The 22,876-nt window shown below is 38.9% G+C and overlaps 2 protein-coding genes across 4 annotated transcripts in view; one reads left to right on the top strand and one right to left on the bottom strand.

The window, feature by feature from the left end:
• Cenpp (centromere protein P) overlaps positions 1-22,876 on the top strand; it is a 210,215-nt gene that overhangs the window by 74,404 nt on the left and 112,935 nt on the right. The window lies entirely within an intron of this gene.
• Aspn (asporin) overlaps positions 17,644-22,876 on the bottom strand; it is a 30,555-nt gene continuing 25,322 nt past the window's right edge. The window contains exons 6-8 of the mRNA XM_006992275.3: positions 22,575-22,668; positions 22,207-22,345; positions 17,644-18,514 (exon numbers count right to left, since the gene is read on the bottom strand). Coding sequence (XP_006992337.1) covers positions 18,317-18,514; positions 22,207-22,345; positions 22,575-22,668 — 431 coding nt within the window. The 3' untranslated portion in view covers positions 17,644-18,316. The remainder of the gene's footprint in view (positions 18,515-22,206; positions 22,346-22,574; positions 22,669-22,876) is intronic.

Genomic DNA, 22,876 nt, shown 5'->3' with positions numbered 1-22,876 from the left:
CCTTTAATCCCAGCACTCAGGAGGCAGAGGCAGGCAGATTTCTGTGAGTTCGAGGTTAACCTGGTCTACAAAGCAAGTTCCAGGACAGCCAGGACTGTTACATAGAGAAACCCTGTCTCAGGAAAAAAAAAAAAGATAATGGTTAGGGTAGGTGATAGTTTATTATCACTGATTTGGTTAAGTGGCTTAATTGTAGCAATTGTGGAGAGAAGTCAGATGAATTGTTAAAATAATCTAATGTACATGCTAGGCTTATGAGTTTGTTGAAGCAGACACAGCATCTCAAAGCTGAACAACATACTAGTACTGGCTAGAAAAAACCCTTCTGGTTCAGCCTAATTAATATAATGGGCAAAAGGAGTTTTCATATATTTGTTCATTGTTCAGCTCTTAAAAAAAATTGAACACCTACTTTGTGTAAAGTGATTTAAAGCTGAGGACTCGATAGTGAAAATCTTATTGTCATAGAAGAGGAAAATAGAATATAAAAGTTTTTTGAGTGGCACAGAGTATAGCAGAGAATAAACCAAGGTGAAGGATAAATATGAGTAAGGCAAACTGGCAGTTCTGTTATTGCTGTATGTGAGCTGGGCAGAACAATGAAGTTACCCTCTGGTGAATGGTGGGAGCCAAGTCCTGCACTGTTGAAATGAGACATTAAAGGTAACCAAGGGCATCTGCTAAGAGCAATTGATGTGGCGATGGGTTAGAGTATGACACAACAATAAAAACTCATATTTAGGTAAATGTAAATACAGATGACTACACACAGTGATTTTTTTTGTAGATATGTGTATATACATAGGTTAGAATACATGTGTACATGGCTTTGCTTTGAAGCTGCCAGGACATACATCAAAGATATTCTTGTAGCAATGACCTGGTAACCAGATCTTAGTTTCTGGCACCATTCATCTAGAAGAATTGAGGCAGGGAAAGTATAAGATGGACCTAGAACACTGAGAAGTACCAGAAAGGAAAAGCTCTTTACAAGGAGAGGGATCTGGGAAGTTCTGTGCCTGCATCTCAGTTTTGCTATGAACCTAAAACTGCTCTTTAAAAAAAAGAAAAGAAAATGGTAGTGGAAGTACTATTTTAGATAATGTATATTCAGTTCTTGAATAGTTCTGAATGTTGTATGGAAGTAAGCCAAGTCAGTATCAGAAAAGAGGAACTAATATGGCACAAGCTAAGCATACAGATCAAGAGCACAGGAGTATCTTCGGACGGATACCCAGCACTGGCATCTTAGATGTGTACTTGGAAGGACCTTCCAATGCTCTAAATGGGATCAGACTATTTTGTTTGTTTTAAAAACAAAAATCTTGCCATTTTGTCTAGACTAGCTTCAACCCCTAGGGTGCAAGCAGTCCTGTTGCCACAGTTTCTTTAGTAGCTGGAACTACACATACCACTCCACTGACTTGGAATCATGATTGCAGAGCAAATATAATGCTTGATAAATGAGCTCTTTCATTTGGGTAGCCCTGTAGTATTCCACACACTAAGTACCAAGTTTTGCTCAGCAGACATGACTCACTACTTACTATATGGAATCCACCCCAGCAGGGCTCTGAGGAACAAACATGTTCATAAGCTTTCTTTTCATCAATATTTACTTTTTCTGAAAGTAGTTCCTCTACCCTAGCCTCATATTCACTTATATAAGGCAGAAACTTGGGAATTCTCCAAATTAGGGCCCTCCAAATCATACGGTCTAGCACCATTAGAGTCAGTAGAGCTGATGGTTAAAATTCTTGGGTCCGAAGATCACTACACCCTAAATCTGGGAAGACAAATTCACTGAGCATGAATCTGAGAACTTACAACAAGTGCTTCAATTGTTAGGAAATCCCAGCAACCTCTAACCTAAGTGCTTCTCTTCCTTCACTCCCAGATTGGATGTGTAGGAAGTCCTTTACATTCCACTTCTGAATATCTTCTGGCCTATCCATATTTTGATACTATATTCACTTATTCTCAGGAGGGCCTTGACTGGTCTCTATCCATACATTTTCTTCTCCAACCTTTTTCTCCCTTCTTATTTTATATAAAACCATTGTTTTTTGTTCTTTGAGAATTTCATATAATGTATTTTGAATCATATTCACTCCCAACTTTTCACCATAATGCCCCCCAAATCCACTTCATCCCCCTACACCCCTCTCCACAACTTTGTGTCCTCTCTTCCCCCTGCCCTTCAATAACCTACCAGCTCCAATTTGTGCTGTCCTTATGCTTTGGGCTGTGAGACCATCTACTGGAGTATGGTTACTATACTGGGCTCCACATCCTTAAAACTGACTCTTTCCCAGAATTTTTCACCTGTGTATTGGTTCTCAGTTAGGGGTTCTCATGAACCCCTTCCCATTCAGTACTAGAATTTTGACTGGCAAAATTAGAATAACTATATACAGTTGTCTTTGACCTCCTATAGAAGATGGGGATACTATCTTACTTTCTTCCAAGTAAATTAAAGAGTTATTACATTTTTCTTTGGTTCATCAGTATTTTAAGTGACCAGCAGAATGAATCATTAATGGGATGGGTAGTAGGGAACCTACTCTCAGTAGAACATGGCCGGGACTTCCTGAGCTGGGAAGCTGCCCTCTTGGCAGATAAAGCAGCCTAGACAACAACTTAATCATGTGGTATTGAAGCAACTTTTAAATTTTGATTATTTAAGTTTTCTGTATAAGAAATTCAATGACATCTTGCCTTGTTTGTCAGTCAAAAATTTAAATAGAGGATGAGTGGAGCTCAATGACTGGACTACAATGTCCTTTGCGCAAATCAGAGATTGGAGTCCAGTGTTTATAGTATTAAATATTAATGTTTACATAAAAATTCAACAATAAAAATGTATCCAATGAAGACAGCCCTTTGAAGTGCTACTGATAAGAAAGGAGCTTCCTGTGCTAGGAGTATTCTCTTCTTTATATATCAATTATATGGTGGTTTTAGTTATTAAGCTATAATGTACTTATTAAGGCAGTGTGGAATGATGAAAAAAATAAAAGGAACCACTCCCCACCCCAGGATTGGTTTACATTTCTTGCTGACTGAGGTTCAAGAATTTCAGCACAACTCACAGAATGAAACTGCTTGCCTTGATAGAGACCCTAATTCCTTTCTGAGAGGTAGCTAAGGCAAGATTGTTAGAATAGTTGATGAGCCATAGTTAAGGCCCGAAGCTTATATGACCTTTGAGTTTGAGCCTATCAGCACTCCTTTCTCCACAAACTTAAACAATGTGCAATGCAAAAGAAAAGAGAAAAAAAATGATATCAGCCCAGGCTAGCCTCAAACTCCCTATGTAGCCAAGAATGATTTTGAAATCCTGCTCTTGCCTATACCTCTCAAGTGGCCCAGCTGAGATTCATTAAGATAAGAAAAATAAGTAAACCAGATTGTTGTAGAATATTATTTTAAGGTTTTTACTTTTGTTTATGTTACATTTTTTTTTTTTTTAATTTTTTCGAGACAGGTTTCTCTGTGTAGCTTTGCGCCTTTCCTGGAACTCACTTGGTAGTCCAGGCTGACCTCGAACTCACAGAGATCGGCCTGGCTCTGCCTTCCTAGTGCTGGGATTAAAGGCGTGCGCCACTACCGCCCGGCTTATGTTACATTTATTTAACTCTGTGAAGCTATGTTACTGTGGCTATCTAAAACACCTGATGGTCTAATAAAGAACTGAACGGCCAATAGCAAGGCAGGAGAAAGGATAGGTGGGGCTGGCAGGCAGAGAGAGTATATGGAAGGAGAAATCTGAGAGGAGAGAAAGAAGTAGCCAGAGAAGGAGGAGAACTTCAGGGACCAGCCACCCGGCTACACATCAGGCCACAGAGTAAGAGTAAGATTTACAGAAGTAAGAGAATGGGAAAAGCCCAGAGGCAAAAGGTGTTAAGGAAAGCTGACAAGAAACTAAGCTAAGGCTGGACATTTATAATTAAGAATAAACCTCTGTGTGTGATTTATTTGGGAGCTGGGTGGTGGGCCCTCAAAAGAGCCAAAACAACCAACAACATCAGCTCATATTTTTCACTTAATATTTTTTTAAACTTTGTTTAATCTTTGAATCTTGTTATAAATTATGTCCACTTATGCATTTTAACTGCAAAGCTGTAAAATCATATATGCAAGTATTATGACCTCCCACATTCCATAAACACCAACTTTGCTTTATCCTGAATCCCTTTTCTGCAGTGTAAATCAAGATCCTAGCCAAGCCTGAGTGGAGGCCCCTAAGCAAGGAGCTCCTTCCTGACTCAGCAGTATCTGGTTGTGTCCCCTGCTGTTAGTGACACTCAAAATCATCTTTACACTATTTTCTTTGAATAATAACCTTTATTAAAAGTGTTTTTCAAGTCAGCAGTGCAGATTCAGCTACTCATTTACAGGAAGCGTTAGATATAGAAAACATAGAAGGCAGAAGAATAGGTTAAAGGATGCTACTGGTATGCAATTAGCAAAATTAGAATGTGAGAAATACTGTTGGACAAGTAGCCTGGTTTTTCTGTTACATAAGTACTGAGGGAGGGAAGAAAAAAAAATGGGAAGTGCATAGGTTTTGTTTTTGTTTGTTTGTTTGTTTTTAAAAAAAAGAGTGCTGTGTACCTATGGTGGCACATACCTGTAATTTCAGAACTGAGGAGACTATGGTCAATGTAAGCAGCATAGCAAGACCCTGTCTAAAAAAATAAAATTAACAGGACTTGGGAGATGTCTCCGTAGGTAAAAGCACTTGTAGCTCAAATATGAGGATCTGAATTTGAATCTCTAGCATGTACATAAAATGGTGTAGCTGTGTGCCTGCCTGTATCTCTAATGCTATATAGATGGAGACAGGAAGATGCCTGAGGCTTGCTGACTACTAGCCTAGCTACAGGTTCAATGAGAAAATAAAACAGAGAGTGATAGAGCAAGACATCCAACCTCTCCATGTATGTTTGTGAGGACACACACATGCATGCACACACCTAAAAAAAATGACAGTTTAAATAATTGTGGTGTAATTGGACATTTAAACAGTTACTAGGTTTGATGGATATTAAGGAATTAATTTTTCAATATGATAATTATGTTTTTGAGGAATGGATAGTTGACCAGGCCTAATAGCACATGCCTTTAATCCTAGCACTCAGGCTGCAGAATTAGACAGATCTCTTGTGAATTTGGGCAGCCTAGTCTACATAGCAAGTTCTAGGATAGTCAGAGCTACATAGTAAGACTCAGGATCAGGGAGTGTGCTATAAGATTATGTCTCCTGGGAATGTCAGAAGCTATACCCATAAAGTCTCACCACCATGACTTGCCTAAACATGAGCTGAACAAGGACAACAGCAATAGACATGCCAACATGGACAGGGCAAAGTCCAAGAGGCCTCAACCCTACACAAAGAAATACAGACAGCTAAGGAATACCGAAAGCGGAGAAAAATGCAATACCAAATGGTCAGCCTGAAAGCGAAGAAACAAGTAACAGTACATAGATTAAGGTTGTATTTATGTTTTTAGATATATATATGGAATTGTTTGGAGAGAGGAAAGGGAGAAATGCTGTATTATAATCCCCAAAAGTAAGAGAAATATTTTTTATTGTTTTTTTTTTATGAAAAATAGAGTTGTTTACTCATACAATACATTCTGATCACTGTTTCTCTGCCCTTATATCTACTTCCCAGATCCTCCCCACCTTCCAACCCTTCCAACTTTATGCCTTCTTTTTCTCTCTCATAAGAAAACAGGCAAAAAAAACAGACACACACACACACATAAAACCCATGAAAAAAAACAAAATCAGAAACCATAATGTACAAGCACACGACTAGAATGATAAGGAAAAAAGCACTGACAAAGCAACATGAGAGGAAAAATGTTCAAAAATACCTTTGAGGCTGGGCAGTGGTGGCACACACCTTTAATCCCAGCACTCGAGAGGCAGAGCCAGGTGGATCTCTGTGAGTTTGAGGCCAGCCTGGGCTACCAAGTGAGCTCCAGGAAAGGTGCAAAGCTCGCAGAGAAACCCTGTTTCGAAAAACCAAAAAAAAAAAAAAAAAAAAATACCTTTGAGTTCATTTTGTGTTGGTCCCTACTGCTGGGCATTCAGCTTCCCTTAAGTGTGGTTTGTATACACTGTGAGACTGTAGCTAGAGTTTTCCTGCCTGGCCCACAGTCAGGACAAATCTTTGTCACCCACCAGTCCCACGGCCTCTCAGACCCAACCAAGTAAACCCAGAGACTTACATTGCTTACAAACTGTATGGCTGTGGCAGGCTTCTTGCTAACTGTTCTTATAGCTTAAATTAATCCATTTCCATAAATCTATACCTTGCCACATGGCTCGTGGCCTACCGGCATCTTCACATGCGGCTTGTCATGGTGGCGGCTGGCACTGTCTCTGACTCAGCCTTCCACTCCCCAGAATTCTTCTCCTCCTTGTCCCACCTATACTTCCTGCCTGACTACTGGCCAATCAGTGTTTTATTTACTAACCAATCAGAGCAACACGTTTGCCATACAGAACATCCCACAGCACTTCCCCTTTTCTTTTTTAGTCGGTAGAGCATGAGACTCTTAATCTCAGGGTCGTGGGTTCGTGCCCCATGTTGGGCGCCATTTGTAGCTAGAGTTTTCCTGCCTGGCCCACAGTCAGGACAAATCTCTCTCACCCGCCAGTCCCACAGCCGCTCAGACCCAACCAAGTAAACACAGAGACTTATATTGCTTACAAACTGTATGGCCATGGCAGGCTTCTTGCTAACTGTTCTTATATCTTAAATTAATCCATTTCCATAAATCTATACCTTGCCACATGGCTTGTGGCTTACCGGAGTCTTCACATGGTGCTTGTCATGTGGCGGCTTCCTCCAACAAGGCCATACCCACTCCAACAAAGCCACACCTCCTAAGGGTGCCACTCCCTGAGATTATGGGGGCCAGTTATATTCAAACTGCCACAGCACTGTTCCTTGATACTATCCATCCTATCCAGTTGTGAGTCTCTGTGTTAGTTCCCATGTATTATAGGAGGAAGCTTCTCTAATAATGGCTGAGTGAGACCCTGATCTGTGGGTTTAGCAGAATGTCATTGGGAGTCATTTTATTGCCAACATCCTTTAGCAGAACATTAGTATCTGGTTTTCTCCTAGGTTGATGGCCTATCTAATCTTAGATTCTTGGCTACCACAGCAGTGTCAAACATGGGTTCCATTTTTGTGGGAGACTGGGAGTCCAGCTGCTACCTTTGCCACCTTTTCTAGGGTTCTTAGGAGGAAGAGAGAGGGATAAGAAAATATTAGATAGAAAGAGAGACCTAGCCAATGAGAATAAAGACAGAAACACAGGATAGTTTTGGGAGGGTCTAGATCAATACCCAACAGACTTTTTACAAGATGCCAAGGGGAGAGACAAAAGACCTCCCCCTTGCAAGATCAAAGCACAATGTACAGACAAGTATAGACCCTTCCAAACACCTGGTAACCACGCCTGTGGTCAAATTATCCCATTATGCAGCCCCGCTGGGTAAAGCAAGCTCAGATGCTCTGACTGAGTAATTTGGGCCTCCACACCATTGCTTAGAATAGGCCTTAAGTCCAGACAGATAGTGGTTAGTTACTCCTACAACATTTGTGCTGCTGCTGTAGCAGTGTATCGTGCAGGCAGGTCACCATTGTAGACTGCAGTGTTTGTAGCAGGGTTAGTGTTTACCATTCTCCTCTGGTAGTATGCAAAATACCTTCCAGGACCATTAACACTAGTCAGTAGGGGTGAAAGCTCTTGTTGGCAGATCAATTTCTCCATGTTCAATGAGACATGTAAGTATTGACTGTTTTCAGCAGTTACGGTTTGTATTATCAGTTTGTAGAAAGCAACCAATAGCCTTGGTAATAGCCTGGGTTGTTTGAGAGGATTGTTCCATAAGCCCGTTTGGCCAGCAACTAGATTAGATGCAACCCATTCCTGGCACTGGAAGTTTCATGTGATGTCTAGTTGGGGCTCTGTCTCCCCTGTTATTTGGTGACTCCATTTAGATTTCTCTCATATATGTATATATCTAGAGGATCTTCTACTGTGGTAGGTTTCTATATGACTCGTCAAATGGCCTTTGGTGTTAGTTGTCCCTTCCCATATTCCCTCCCCTACCTATCTTTTCTCTCTCCCTCTCCATTTAATCCTCCCATTCCAATCTCCAACTTCTGTTTCTCTCTAACTATAATATTCTATTTCCCCTGCCTTGGGAGGTCCTTTCTCCCCCCCACACTAGTTTCTTAATATATACCTAACCTCTAGTTATTCAGATGGTAGCATGATTTTTAACTGCTTCAAAGCTAGCATCCACATATAAGAAAATACATACCATATTTGTCTTTTTGGTTCTTGATCACCTTACTCAGGATTATTCTTTTTCCTAAGTCTATAAATTTTATGATTTCAGTTTTATTTGTTTGTTTCTTTTAACAGCTAAGTAATATTCCATTGTGTAAATGTACCACATTTTCTTTATCCATTCATCTGTTGGTAAACATCTAGGCTGTTCCTAGTTTCTGGCTATTATGAATAGAATAGCAATGGACATGGTTGAACAAGTGTCTGTCTCTATAGTATATGGATATATGTGTCTTTGAGTATATGTCAATGAGTGGTATAGCTAGACCTTGAGGTAGATCTAATCCTAGCTTCATGAGCAATAGCCACACTGATTTCCACAGTGGCTATACAAGTTCCAAGTTAGCACTCCACCAGCAATGGATGAGTATTCCCTTTCCCCACATCCTCACCAGCATGAGCTGTCACTTGTTTTGGTGATCTTGACCATTCTGACTGGTGTGAGATGAAATCTCAAAGTAGTTTTGATTTTCATTTCCCTGATGACTAAGGATGTTGAACATTTAAGTATTTCTTGGCCATTTGTGTTTCATCTTTTGGGAACTTTCTTTAGTTCTCTGCCCCATTTTTCAATTGGGTCATTTGTTTTCTTGATGTCCAATTTTTTGACTTTTTTTAAAAATGTGATTTAGATATTAACCCTCTATTAGATAGTTAGTAAAAACCTTTTCCCATTTTGTAGCCTTCTCCTTTGTCCAGATGATGATACCCTTTGCCATTCAGAAGTTTTTCAGTTTCATGAGATCCCATTTATTAATTGTTGGTCTTAGTGCCTGTGCTCACAGTATCAGTTCAGAAAGTCTTTTCCTGTGCCATTGAATTCAAGACTATGCCTTACTTTCTCTTTTGTCAGATTCAAGGTATCTGGACTTATGTTGAGGTCCTTGATCCATTTGAAGTTGAGTTTTGTGCAGGGAGGTAAATATGAATATTTGCATTCTTCTACATGCAACCATCCAGCTTGAACAGCACCATTTGTTGAAGATGCTCTTTTTTTCCAGTGTGTATTTCTGTCTTCTTTATCAAATATCAGGTGTCCATAGGTGTGTGGATTTATGTCTGGGTCTTGAATTTTCTTCCATTGATCAATATGTCTCTTTTTATGCTAATACCATGGTTTTTTTTTTGTTTTGTTTTGTTTTGTTTTTTTGTTTTGTTTTTTTTTTTTTGGTTTTTCAAGACAGGGTTTCTCTGTGTAGCTTTGCGCCTTTCCTGGAATTCACTTTGGAGACCAGGCTGGCCTCGAACTCACAGAGATCCGCCTGCGTCTGCCTCCCAAGTGCTGGGATTAAAGACATGCGCCACCACCGCCCGGCCCATGTTTTTGTTACTACTATAGCTCTCTAGTACAATTTGAGATCAGGGATGGTGTGATGGTTTGAATAAGAATGGCCCCCATAGGCTCATATATTTGAATGCTTAGTCATCAGGAAGCAGTAGTACTACTTAAGAAGAATTAGGAGCTTTGGCCCTGTTGGAATAGGTGTGGTCTTAGTGGAAGAAGTGTCTCACTGGGGGGTGGGCTTTGAGATTTCAAAAGCTCAAGCCAGGCCAAGTGGCTTTCTTCCTGCTGCCTGTGAAGTAGATAGATGTAGAACTCTTAGCTGCTTCTCCAGCACCATGTCTGCCTGTGTGTCTCCATACTCCCTGCCAAAATGATAATGGACTAAAACCTCTGAAACTGTAAGCAAGCCACCAATTAAATGTTTCTTTCAGAAGAGTTGCCTTGGTCATAATGTCTTATCACAGCAATAGAACAGTGACTAAAACCAATGGCAATGCCTCCAGCAGTTCTTTTATTATTCAGGATATTTTTTAGCAATTCTAAGTTTTTTAAGTTTCCATGTGAAGCTGAAAATTGCCCTTTCAATTTCTTTGAAGAATTGTGTTGGTGTTTTGATGGAGATTGCATAGAATCTGTGATTGCTTTTGATAGTTTGGCCATTTTTACTATATTCTCTCAAATCCATGAGCTTGGGTGGGTGTAGGGCGGTCTTTCTATCTCCAGATTATCTTCTTCAGGTTCTTTCTTCAATTTCTTAAAGTGTTTGGGGTTTTTTGTTGGTTTGTTTGCTTGTTTGTTTTTATTGAAACTATATTTTGCTGGGTGGTGGTGGTGCACCCCTTTAATCCCAGCACTGGGGAGGCAGAGGTAGGCAGATCTCTATGAGTTCCAAGACAGCCTTGTCTACAAAGTGAGTTCCAGGACAGCCAGAGCTACACAGTGAAACACTGTCTTGAAAAACAAACAGCCGGGCGGTGGTGGCGCACGCCTTTAATCCCAGCACTCGGGAGGCAGAGCCAGGCGGATCTCTGTGAGTTCGAGGCCAGCCTGGTCTACCAAGTGAGTTTCAGGAAAGGCGCAAAGCTACACAAAGAAACCCTGTCTCGAAAAAGCCAGAAAAAAAAAAAAAGAAAGAAAAACAAACAAACAAAAAAAGAAATTCTGATTACAATTTCCCCTACCCAACTCCTCCAACTTGTTCCCTACATCCCTCCCATCCAAACCCACATCCTTTTTGTCTCTTATTAGAAAACAGACATCTAAAAATAATAATAAAACAAAGTAGGTAAAACAAAGAGATATAGGCAGAAGAAAACAAGGCAAATAAAAAGCATGAGAAACACATGAAGATGCAGAGATACACATGTTCATGCACACAGGAATCCCTTAAAAACACAAAACAGAAATCTATAATATATATGCAAAAGATATGTAAGGTTAAAAAAAATGCCCTGGCCAAGAACATGAGACAGATATGTCAAGGACCTAGAGGAAAAACCAAATACTACTGTTCTGCAAAAGGAACATAGCCATAAAATGACAAACAGTTGTGAGCTACCTTGTTGGTGCTGAGAATTGAACCTGGGTCCTCTGGAAGACCAGACAGTACTCTTAACCTCTATCTCCCCAGCCCCTTGAAGTATTTCTTAGCAACAAAATTTTAACACAGAGAAGAACACAAATCCAAAGTGGATAATAAATATTATTCTAAACCATGCTTACCTACAAAATGAATTCAAGGCCAGCCTGGGCAACTTAGTGATGAAATATTGTCTCCAAACAAAACACTGAAAAGGAAATGGGTATATATTTCTGTGGTAGAGAACTTGCCTAGATATGCAAGGCCCTAGGTGTACCCAGTACAGCAATAAGCAAATACTGAACTGAATGTTGTTCTTCGTAGTATGAGTTCATCTCACTGGCTTTGTGTTAGCCTGAAGCTGCCTCTGTACATAGTACAAAGTAAAACTTTGAAGTTTTACTTTACCCAGTGAACTATATATAAAACCCAACTTGGAATATAAACAGTATGAGAACATGAAGTGTCCTGTCCACATGGAAAAGAGTCTGGCATCTTCTCAAAAGGAGCACTGATAGCAACTGACACCGTACTTCTTCTGGATATATAGAAACATGGATCCTCTCAGAAATTTGTATACAAGTTTTCATAACAGCATTTTTATAATAGTTAAAAATGACAACAGCACAATTGTCCAGCAACTAATGAATGCATAAATATTGTATATACTTTTAATTAAACATTGCTTGGCAATAGAGAACAATGAACTTCTGACATGCTGCAACATGAATAAACCTCAAAAAACCTATTAAATAGAAGAAGCAGTTACCATATTATTCTGCTCATATTAAATGTCCAGATTAAGGCTACCCATAGAGAAAAGTGTAGATTTACCAAGGAATAAGGAAAATGATTTATATAGGTAGTACATGCTTTGTGTTGGAGATGATAAAATGTTCCAACATTGATTTATAGCAGTGGTTGCAGAACTCTAAATATTGTGAGGACCATTGAATTATATCCTTTAAATGATTAGATTAAACTGGACATAAATTTTCTCTCAAATTTAGTAAAATAAAAGAAATTAGAGTGTAAAATGATTATTTATGAATTGTTGGAACTATGAGAAGTACATGGAAGTTCACTCTATTGTTTCATATACTTTGCTTCTGTTATAAATTCTTAGTAAAAAAGGTAAAGGGAACAACATCCCTGGCATTCAAACTGAGCATCTTCATCTCAGGGTTGCTTCTGCCTGTAAAGGCATCAAGTGGCCTGGGCCTTTCCCCCTTGACCTTAACTATTCTTGTGTTTCTGCCTCTTCAGACTTCCTGCAACCTCCTCTCTGTGTGAGTTCATTTCAAAGCTGGGCTTTTAGTTTCCATTTCACCAATAGTGAGCTATTATTTCCAGAGATGTTTTCGTCGGATAGCCTTGGTCAGAGATGATAGGACAAGGAACACTGTTTCTGAGTTATCCAGAACCAGTCATAGAAACGTTAATAAATACCTTCAATAACACTGAGTCAAAAGTGCACTAAGAGAAAATGCCAGTTGCCCTAACTCATGTAACATACAGTATGTTCATGCATCTGGATATAGTAAGTGTGTTTTGTTGACAGAGCTTCAAGGTGAGGAGAGCTCATGGAGTGAAAGAAGATATATAGGTTAGAAACATGTTATATTTTGAGATGTAAATAAAAATGTCCTCTTTCCCCTAAGATATTTCCTTTGGAATTATCTTCCAAAGGAATTTATTTTCCAAAGGAAATATCTTACCTGTGGTACAGGTACAAAAGACAAGTACAGTCAAAATACTGAGAAGTTTTGGGGGTGTGGCAAGTATTCACTTTTATTTATGAGAGAATTGGGAAGATGAACTATGTTTCACATAGACATCCGAGGTTGGGCAGAGATTCTGACCAATGAAAGGCACAGTGTGAACAAAAACACAAGGCCAGAAAATGCAAAGTGTGTTTTAAAAATAGCAAGTAATCTTGATCTGGAACATAAAGTGGAAAACTCACAAATAAATATTTGAAACATAGGTTGTCTTAGCCAGTGTTCCATTGCTGTGAAGAGATGACACGACCATAGCAACTCATATAAAAGAAAGCGTTTAATTAGGGCTGGCTTACATTCAGAGGTATAATCCATTATCATCATGGCAGGAAACATGGCAGCACCCAGGCAGACATGGTGCTGGAAAAGTAGCTAAGAGTCCTAGATCTGGATCAGCAGGCCTCAGGAAGAGAGAGAGACACTGGGCCTGGCTTGAGCATTTGAAACCCTAAAGCCCAACCCCAGTGGCACACTTCCTCCAACAAGACCATATCTTTTAATCCATATCAAGTAGTGCCACACTCTAATGAACAAATATTCAGATATATGAGCCTATGGGGGCTATTCCTATTCAAACTTCCACATAGATGATAGTCTTACATTAGGTAAGAATATGTGTAAAATTCAAATATTTAGTGACATTGGGAAAGTGTCATAATTTTTATAATTCAGTCACCAGTGGGAACTATTATAAACTTTGGTGAAAAAGACTGACATGATCATTCCAGATGTACCCAGATCAATTTGGTTTATTGTGGAGTTGAATAAGCAAGATGAAGTCAGGAGCCTATTTCAGATAGCAAATTATGTAGTATGACTCAGATAAAAAAAAAAAAAAGAAGGCATATATGTGAGAAGACAAGGCAGAACTTAGTTCCAGGTTGGCTATGGAGCAGCAAGAGGGTCACTTGAATCTTAGAGCCATGACACCTGGGAAGAAAGACAAGGATCAAGAGAAACAGTCTAAATTTGATGGAAATTGTTTATGATACTAGTTTTGATTATGTGGTACATAATATTTTGGTTTTCAAAAGTAGTTATTTGTGGGAAAAGTTAGAATCTGAGCTGTGGATTTGGGTTTTTAGTAATGGCTAAATTGATAGAAACAATTGTTATGGGACACAGAAAAGGGGCCAAAAGAAGTGTATTGGGAAACAGCCACAAAAAGGCAACCAAAAAGACCTGGTTAGTGTTAGTCAAGTATGCAAATAATTCCTAGAAGTATAAAAACACCAAGAAAAAATAGTATACTGTCATAGTTAAAGCATAGATTTAGACACTAGATTCAAATCCCATGTGCCCTAAGTTATTTAAATCTTTGTTCCTCAGTTTCCACACCTGATTCATGTAATTATCCTGTAGCTAAGTTAAAGAATACAAGTAAAACACTTAATAGAGTTTGAAAATACTCTTTCAGATACCAGCTATTGTTGTTTAGTGTTATCTGTACAACATGAAAATGATTCACAAGAATTATTAGGTCAGCTGAAGTAGTTTAGGAGCCCATGGGATAGGAAGTTAATAGAAGCTGAGGAAGGAATTCCTTCAAAAAGGGGTGGGGACTGGAGAAATGGCTCAGCAGCAAAGCTCTTGTCATACAAGTGTGAGGATGCCAGGTGCGCTTGGCAGCCCTTAGAATTCCCGTGCTCAGAAGGTGAAGATGGTTCCCTGGAACACCTAGGTAGCTGAAGGGCAAGACCTGCCCCAGTGGGTAAGGTGGAGAGCCATTTAGGAAGAATTCCTCAGCCTCTGTCTGCATTCTTACATAGTGTGCAACTGCAAGTGTGTAAACAAACATTATACACACATTGAAAAAATGAAGGAATTATGAATAAAAGAAAAATGGTGTGATAACTCAAGAGTAAACAAATTGAGGCTTTAAAATAGTTTTTGTTTTACTTCAGTAGATGATTTTCTTGAGTCGTATTTTATGAATTCTAGTGAACTTATTTGTAGTAATTGGCATGAAATATAGCTAGAATATCATTGAGACTTCTTGTTTATGTGAATTCCTTTATATACTGAGTTAAGTGTAGTAACTCACCTGTTTTCAGTCTTTAATCAATTTCAAGCAGGCAAAATTTTGTACTTACTATTAAAATATGTTTATGGCAGAAAACGTTAATGCAGTTCTGGCAGCTTAAGAATTTATTAATGATTTGTTTTAATGAACTTAAACCCAAATTTTGTAACAGTTGTGAAGTGGAAAACACAAATATTAACTGTACCAAGTTAATTGCAAGAATTCAGGAATCATTTCCACTGTTAAATTTTTTTCTTCTGTCTTTTTAGAAACATTGTTAACTCTTTAAGCACCACTGCTCTTTATAGACTTACCTGTTGACATGATTCTGATCTTTTTACCATATTTTAATTACTAACTTGAAGAACTGCCTTTTCCAATGTCATTAAATATTTGATTTTTACATATGTTCTTATTAGTGCTGTGATATCACCATTTATATTATATTGCAGAAAAATATTTCATTGAAACAACTGGAACTTTAAAATGTTTTAATTTTTGAAGGACTAGAAAAATAGCTCAGTGGTTAAGGGTGCTTGGGGCTCTTCAGAGAACCATAGTTCAATTCCTAGCACCCATTTTGGGCAGATAACAACTGCCTACAACTCCACCTCCAGGGATCTGACTTGCTCTTCTGGACTGCACAGGTACCTCCACACATATGGCACCCACACATACATATAAGCAAAAATAAAAACAAAATCTTTAAACTTTCTAATTTAGAATAATTGCCCTTATAATAGTTTATTTTTAAGGAATTCATATGTTTTAGTTTTTTCATCAGCCCACAGTTCAATAATAGACGTTCATGTTTTATGAACATTTATGATTTGCAAAGCACTTCACATACGCTCTTATTTAGTAATCATAGCAACTTCGTTGATCTGTTGTCACATCTGTATTATCTGCAGATGAGGAAGCAAACCATAAGTGGGTGGCCTGCTCCAGACTATGAACGGGACTGGATTTCCTACTCAAAGTCCTGCACTCCTCTTTCTGTACACTTATACTAGTGATAAGCCTTTGTTTTTAGATCTCACTGTGTTCCTCTACAAAGCAGCAGATTTAGTCTAGGTTTCCTAAGTGATGTCATCTTAGATGTCAGCTGTATTCCTATAAAGCAGCTGCTCTCAGCCAGCTGATGTATTGCTGTCATCTACAGCATGTCCACAGTGGTAGTAGGCGGAAAAAGCAAATATTAGTACTTGTAGGAGTAGAGACAAGGGAGTTGCTAGCATTCTGCAGTGTGTGTAGCAGTCCCCACCCCCAAGAATGGTGGCCCAAAATACCAATGGTGCTGAAGTTGTATAACCTGCCTTGAAGACTGAAATGTTCTTTACCCATTCATCACCTTGGTGTTCAACTTCCACCCCTTATATATCTATAACATTGTTCTTCTCCTCCCACCAAAAAAATATTTATTTGAAGTCTAGGTTTTGAGGTAGTTTAAAATAAATATTAGTGTAGCAGGAATCTTAAAAGTTCTTATTAATAAAATCAAACCCGAGGCCAGTTATTGGGGTGAATACTGGAAGGTCAGAGAGACAGAACAAGCCACAGCTATCTCACCTCACCAATTCCTCAGCTGGTCCTGTTTCCTCAGACTGGAAGCCTCTGAGTCCTCATCCAGAATGAATCTCAGCTGAACTGTGCTGCTTCAGAGCCTGAAAACTTAACCAGCCGAATGCTTAACCAGACACATGCTTAATCAGCCACATGCTTAACCAGGACAAAATGATTGTAGTTTCTCGTCCTCACACCTTATATATCTTTCTGCTTTCTACCACCACTCTCTGGGATTAAAGGCTTGTTTCCTGGGATTAAAGGTATGAGTCACCATGCCTGACTGTTTCCAGTGTGGCCTTGAACTCACAGAGATCCCAGATGGATTTCTGCCTCTGGAATGCAAGGATTAAAGGTGTGTGCTATCACTGCCTAACTAGTGGCTTTTCTGTTCTCTGACCCTAGATAAGTTTATTAAGGTACACAATATTTTGGGGAACACAATACCACCACGTGTAAGGGGTTGAAGAGATGGCTCAGTGGTTAAGAACACTGGCAGCTCTTCCAAAGGACCCAAGTTTGGTTCTCAGCACCCACATGGTAGCTCATAACTGTCTATATCTCCAGTTCCATGGAATCCAATGCCTTCTTCTGGACCAAGGCAAGCAAGTGGTGCTTATACACATGTGAATAAAACACCCATACACATAAAATATTAAAACAAATTAGTTTTTTAAAGGAAAAAAAGTATGTATGCTTCTGATTTGGGGGGAGACAAATGGTACCAAAGCACATATATTTTATTTAAAACTAATATTTTAATAATGTTTCCTTATTTTCAAATTTTACTTGAATATCAGTAAATAAACACATGAAAGTACTCTTAAGTTTTGTTCAGAGTTTTCAGTTTTTGTCAGCCTAGATAGGTTTCTCTGAGTTATCCAGTCTGCATATTTGAAGAGACAAGTTGGAGGAGACAAATTGGTAGAGAATTGATTGGTGTCCATACTTTTCCAAAGAACATCCTGAAATACTCCCAGTTGAAGTAAGGACACTTTGTAACCCAACAGTTGCTGTGTTCTTAAAAGCTTATATAGCTGATCATAAAAACGCACATTATACATTTTATATAAGCAGTCATTACATTTTATAGGTTTATAACCAGATAATAATTTAAAAAAAGAAAGTCATGTGTTATACCTCCAAACCAACTCTAACGAATATTATCTGTTGAGTTGAAAGTGAATACTTGAAGTTTTATGAGTCAGGAATTTCTATATGATTTTTGTCAAATTATATATATTTCAACATTATTAGAAATAATCCAGTACTCTCCAAGTTATTAAAAAGATACTAAAAATGTGTGTAGTCTTCATATTGCTGTTCTTTCCAGCTTTGTTTTTCTAATAGCAAAGAAAGGGCACAAAGATTACTAAGTCAAGCATTCTGTTTACAGTACAGTTCTGTTTAATACACTTGATAATGAAGAGTTAAATACTGAATATCTATTTTTTTATTTCTGAGAAAAGAATGTTTAAGCAACAGATTTACACAGAACCATTCATGTGCAAAGGGACACCGCAGTACATGTTTATTCTGAGTATCGATAGTTGGGCAAAATTCTGTTGAAATTTTTTGTCATTGACCATATGGAATAGAGTTTTGCTTATGTGAATCATACTGCCATTATTAGTACATTTCAAGTATTCCAAATGTATAAATTTTTGAATTTTATATTCAGTGGATATCATTAATTACTATTTTCCAACATTCCCGAGCTGAACGCTCATTCTGCCGAGAACACAACGAAATGTTGCAGGTTGTATTTCCCAGTACTTCACTGGGTTGTTGAATAAACTTATTGCACTGTATAATGATTTCTTCATCTTTGGCACTGTCGGACAGAAGTCATTCACCCCAACTTTTGTAATTGAATTATAATGAAGGAAGATTATCTGTTGTGGGGGAAAAAAAGAGTGAATTTTAAATACCCAGGAAATATGAAAGGAATATGTTCTATTAATAGTTAAGTTTTAGAAGGGTTGCTAAATCTTGAACATGGGACTTCATGCATGCTAGAGAAATATTCTACCACCAAGCTGCACTTCCAATTCTTACTATTTTTATTTTTTTCCTTTTATTTTAGTTTACAATACCATTCATTTCTACATATCAGCCATAGATTACCTTATTCTCCCCCCCCTCCTCCCCCCTCCCCTGAGGACTGAGATCAACCTGTTAGACTCAGTCCAGGCAGGTCCAGTACCCTCCTCCCAGACTGAGCCAAGCATCCCTGCATAAGCCCCAGGTTTCAAACAGCTAACTCATGCAACGAGCACAGGACCCGGTACCACTGCCTAGATGCCTCCCAAACAGATCAAGCCAATCAACTGTCTCACCTAATTCAAAGGGCCTGATCCAGTTGGGGGCCCCTCAGCCTTTGGTTCATAGTTCATGTGTTTCCATTCGTTCGGCTATTTGTCCCTGTGCCTTATCCAACCTTGGTTTCAACAATTCTCGCTCATATACTCCCGGTGCTCCCCCCGGGCCCCAGCCGTGGATCTCTACATACAGATCTCTCAGTCGTTGGATGGGGTTTCTGGCATGACTATTAGGGTGTTTGGCCATCCCATCACCAGAACAATCCTTATTATTTTTATTTGAGACAAAATCTTGCTACATTACAAAACTGGCCTTAAACTTTTGATCTTCTGGCCTCAGCCTCCTCACTAGTATATGGGATTACAGGTATAAACCACTGTTCTTAGATATGGTCAGCATTTGTTTATGATTTATAGCTTTAATTTAATTATCTGTTTACCTTTTTTGTTATTGTTTGTGGGGTTTTTTGTTTGTTTGTTTGTTTTTTGAGACAAGGTTTCTCTGTGTAGCCCTTGCCAACCTGGAACTCACTCTGTAGACCAGGCTGTCCTCAAACTCAGAGATCCGCCTGCCTCTGCCTCTGGAATGCTGGGATTAAAGATGTGTATCACTACTGCCTGGCTTCATCTGTTTCTTTAAATTGATATGAAAGTATTTTCTCATAAGATATATTCATTTATAGATGTTGAATACTTGTCAGGTCACTGTAATAAGCTGTTCACCAAGCAAACATCAAGTTATTGAAGTTTCTCGAGTCAGGATACTAAGCACAATCATCTGTTCCTTTTGTTCTATAAACATTCCACAAGGCAAAGCAAGTAGATTAGGATCCAGGTGCTAGGTTAGAAGTGGGTATACAGTTTTAAACATTCACACCAGAAAATGAAATTAACTGAAAAATCACTATTTGGAGCATGTATTAGTTTTCTTCTTATTGCTATAGTAAGACACCATGTACAGGGCAGCTTATACAAGAAAGAGTTAATTGAGCTTATGGTGCCATCCGTTAGAGTCTATGAAGGTAGAGTGAAGCCATGGCGACAGGTGGCTGGAGCAGCAGCTCAGAGCTCACATTCTGATCCACAAGCAGGAGGCAGACTACACTGGGAATGGTGGGAGTCTTGAATTCTCAAAGCCCTCTCTCAGTAATACACCTCCTACAACAAGGCCATATCTCCTAATCTTCCCAAACAGTTGCACCAATGAGGGGCCAATTATTGAAACGTATGAGCCTATGGGGACCATTCTCATTCAGACTACTACAGAGTTTAAGTTCATATAGGACCACAGATGCAGTTCAGTAGTAGAGTGCTTATCTACATCGTGTGAAGCACTGGATTCAATTCTCAGTACCCTCACACTCTCTAAGAAGCTCACATTTTGTCATCTGTTGACAGAAGTCACCAAAAATGAAGACAGTATTTTATACAACATTCTAGAGCTTTTAGTTTCCCTAATTCTCATCTATGGCCCTCAGACTAAAAAGAAAAATCCCTATTTCATCTAGGTGTTGGTGGTGCATGCCTTTAATCCCAGCACTTGGGAGGCAGGGGCAGGTGGATGACTGTGAGTTCGAGGCCAGCCTGGTCTACAGTGTAAATTCTAGGGCAGCCAGGACACACGGAGAAACTCTGTCTCTAAAAACAGAAAGCAAAAAAATAAAATCCCTATTTCACTTCAATCTGTTTTCCCCAAGGCCTTTCCTTACTGTGCACAGGCTTTTCTCTCAAGTAGCAAAACAAAAGTAACTAAGAATTGATTACTACTTGTAGCAAATTTTTGTTTTTGTTGTTCCTTTTGGGACACGATCTCATTATGTAGTCCAGGTTGCTCTCAAATTCACTATGCAGTACAGACATTTTTAAAACCCATAATCTTGCTTCATTCAACCTCTTGAATGCCAATTTTACATGCATGTACCACCATGCCTAGACTTTTTCCTATCTTTAAACAAGTTTTGTTCACTGCACTCTGGAGACTTAAGCCACTAAAGAATGGACTATGTGTAGATGTGGATTTCTGCAGCCATGAGCACAGCCTGGTTTTCTTAAGCCATGTCCTATCCCCATCCCAATTTTCACACCTGCAACTCTGCACTACAACCTGGATATCTTGGTTTTTCATCCATCTACTTTTTTTTTTTTTTTTTTTTTTTTTTGGTTTTTCGAGACAGGGTTTCTCTGTGTAGCTTTGCGCCTTTCCTGGAGCTCACTTGGTAGCCCAGGCTGGCCTCGAACTCACAGAGATCCGCCTGGCTCTGCCTCCCGAGTGCTGGGATTAAAGGCGTGCGCCACCACCGCCCGGCATCATCCATCTACTTCTTACATGCTACTTTTGTTAGTGTTTCATAGTGGACAAAATTTTAACATAGAAAAATACACAATTCCCAAATGGATAAGAAATACTCTGCAAAGTAAACAAATCTACATGTAGCTTGGTTTACTATCATTGAGCTTACCTCTGTAAATAATACCTTGCTATGATACTGAGCAGTGGGAGAAATGAAGAGGAAACAATTTTTCACAGTATCCCAAGACTAATATAGATCAGAAGAGAGTTGAAGACTAAACATAGACGTTTTAGACAATGTCTGTCCAGGTTTTTCATTAACAGGTTCAGATTAATCTTAGCAAATGAAAGCAGATTCTATAGGTAATAGGAATAAATATTCTAGCATTGCCAGCAAAAGGCATTTAACATGGCATGGTAGTGACTACAGGTATGAGGGGGAAGTAGAAGGAAAGAGCAATATAGTAAAATGACCAGACAGTATATTCTGGATGGTGACACAAGTTCTGTGTGACAAAGTTCTCCCCCAAACACTTGCATAATACCTAAATTTGGTCAGTGAATACTTGTCATCCACCTGCCCCTGCCTCCCAAGTGCTGGGATTAAAGGCGTGCACCACCACCACCACCACCACCACCACCACCACCACCACCACCACCACTTAGATGAAATAGGGATTTTTTTTTAAAATCTGAGGGCCATAGATGAGAATTAGAGAAACTAAAAGCTCTAGAATTTTGTGTAAAATACTGTCTTCATTTTTTAATTAGGTGGAAGTGTAGATGGAGAGGGATCTGTTCTTGTTGAGTGGTATCTTTCTGAGAAAGTATTCTTCTCACACTTTCCTACACATATCACTGGAGTCTTTATATTCAAAGTTTTCTTGTTACCCACTGGATCTTTGCTTGAGATACACTAGTATGTTCTACACAGCTGAAATGCCCATGTGTACCGAACACAAGTAGAATTTTTTACCTGGAGGTATTTCAACTCTTGTATTCCTGAAGGGATTTTTTTTAGTTTATTGTGTTCCAAGTGTATCTCTCTCACACGTGGTATATTAGCAAAACTTCCATTTTCAATATCTGTGATTCTGTTGTTTCCAAGACCCAGCCTATAGGTGATATAAAATGTTATAGTGGTTAGATTTGATAAGAGTTTGCCAAAACCCCTACAACCCTATTTAGGATGTGAGCCTATTAGCATAGGCAGCCATAACAGTGGGTCTCTCCTTGTTTTCTCTTTACATTCTTGAGTAGGATCCCTGTACATTATCTAAAACTTTTTTAATGTATTGGTCATATATGCTATCACATTTCAGTGAAGATTTTGGGAACTTTTACCTTTGTAGTTCTTTGTATCGTTTAAAATCTTCAAGTTCCACGGTTGAAATTTTATTAAAATCTAAGTGAAGCTCCAGTAAGGTTGGTGGTAAGCCTAAAAAGAAAAGAAGTATGTTAGATGAAGTAAGGCCAAGCCTCCGTGACTGTTGACCAAGTTTCCAATTGTGGAATTAGGTCTTTCAAGTGCATCTTTTTAAAAACTCTTTGATTAAGTCAGTGGTGGTGGCTCATGACTTTAATCTTAGCACTTGGGAGGCAGAGGCAAGTGGATCTCTGAGTTCAAGGCCAGCCTTGTCAACAAA

The sequence above is a fragment of the Peromyscus maniculatus genome, chromosome 5, assembly GCF_049852395.1.
Source record: "Peromyscus maniculatus bairdii isolate BWxNUB_F1_BW_parent chromosome 5, HU_Pman_BW_mat_3.1, whole genome shotgun sequence".
Lineage (NCBI taxonomy): Eukaryota > Metazoa > Chordata > Mammalia > Rodentia > Cricetidae > Peromyscus > Peromyscus maniculatus.
Note: the sequence above shows the minus strand (reverse complement) of the source record. Positions and strands in the feature narration are given on the sequence as shown.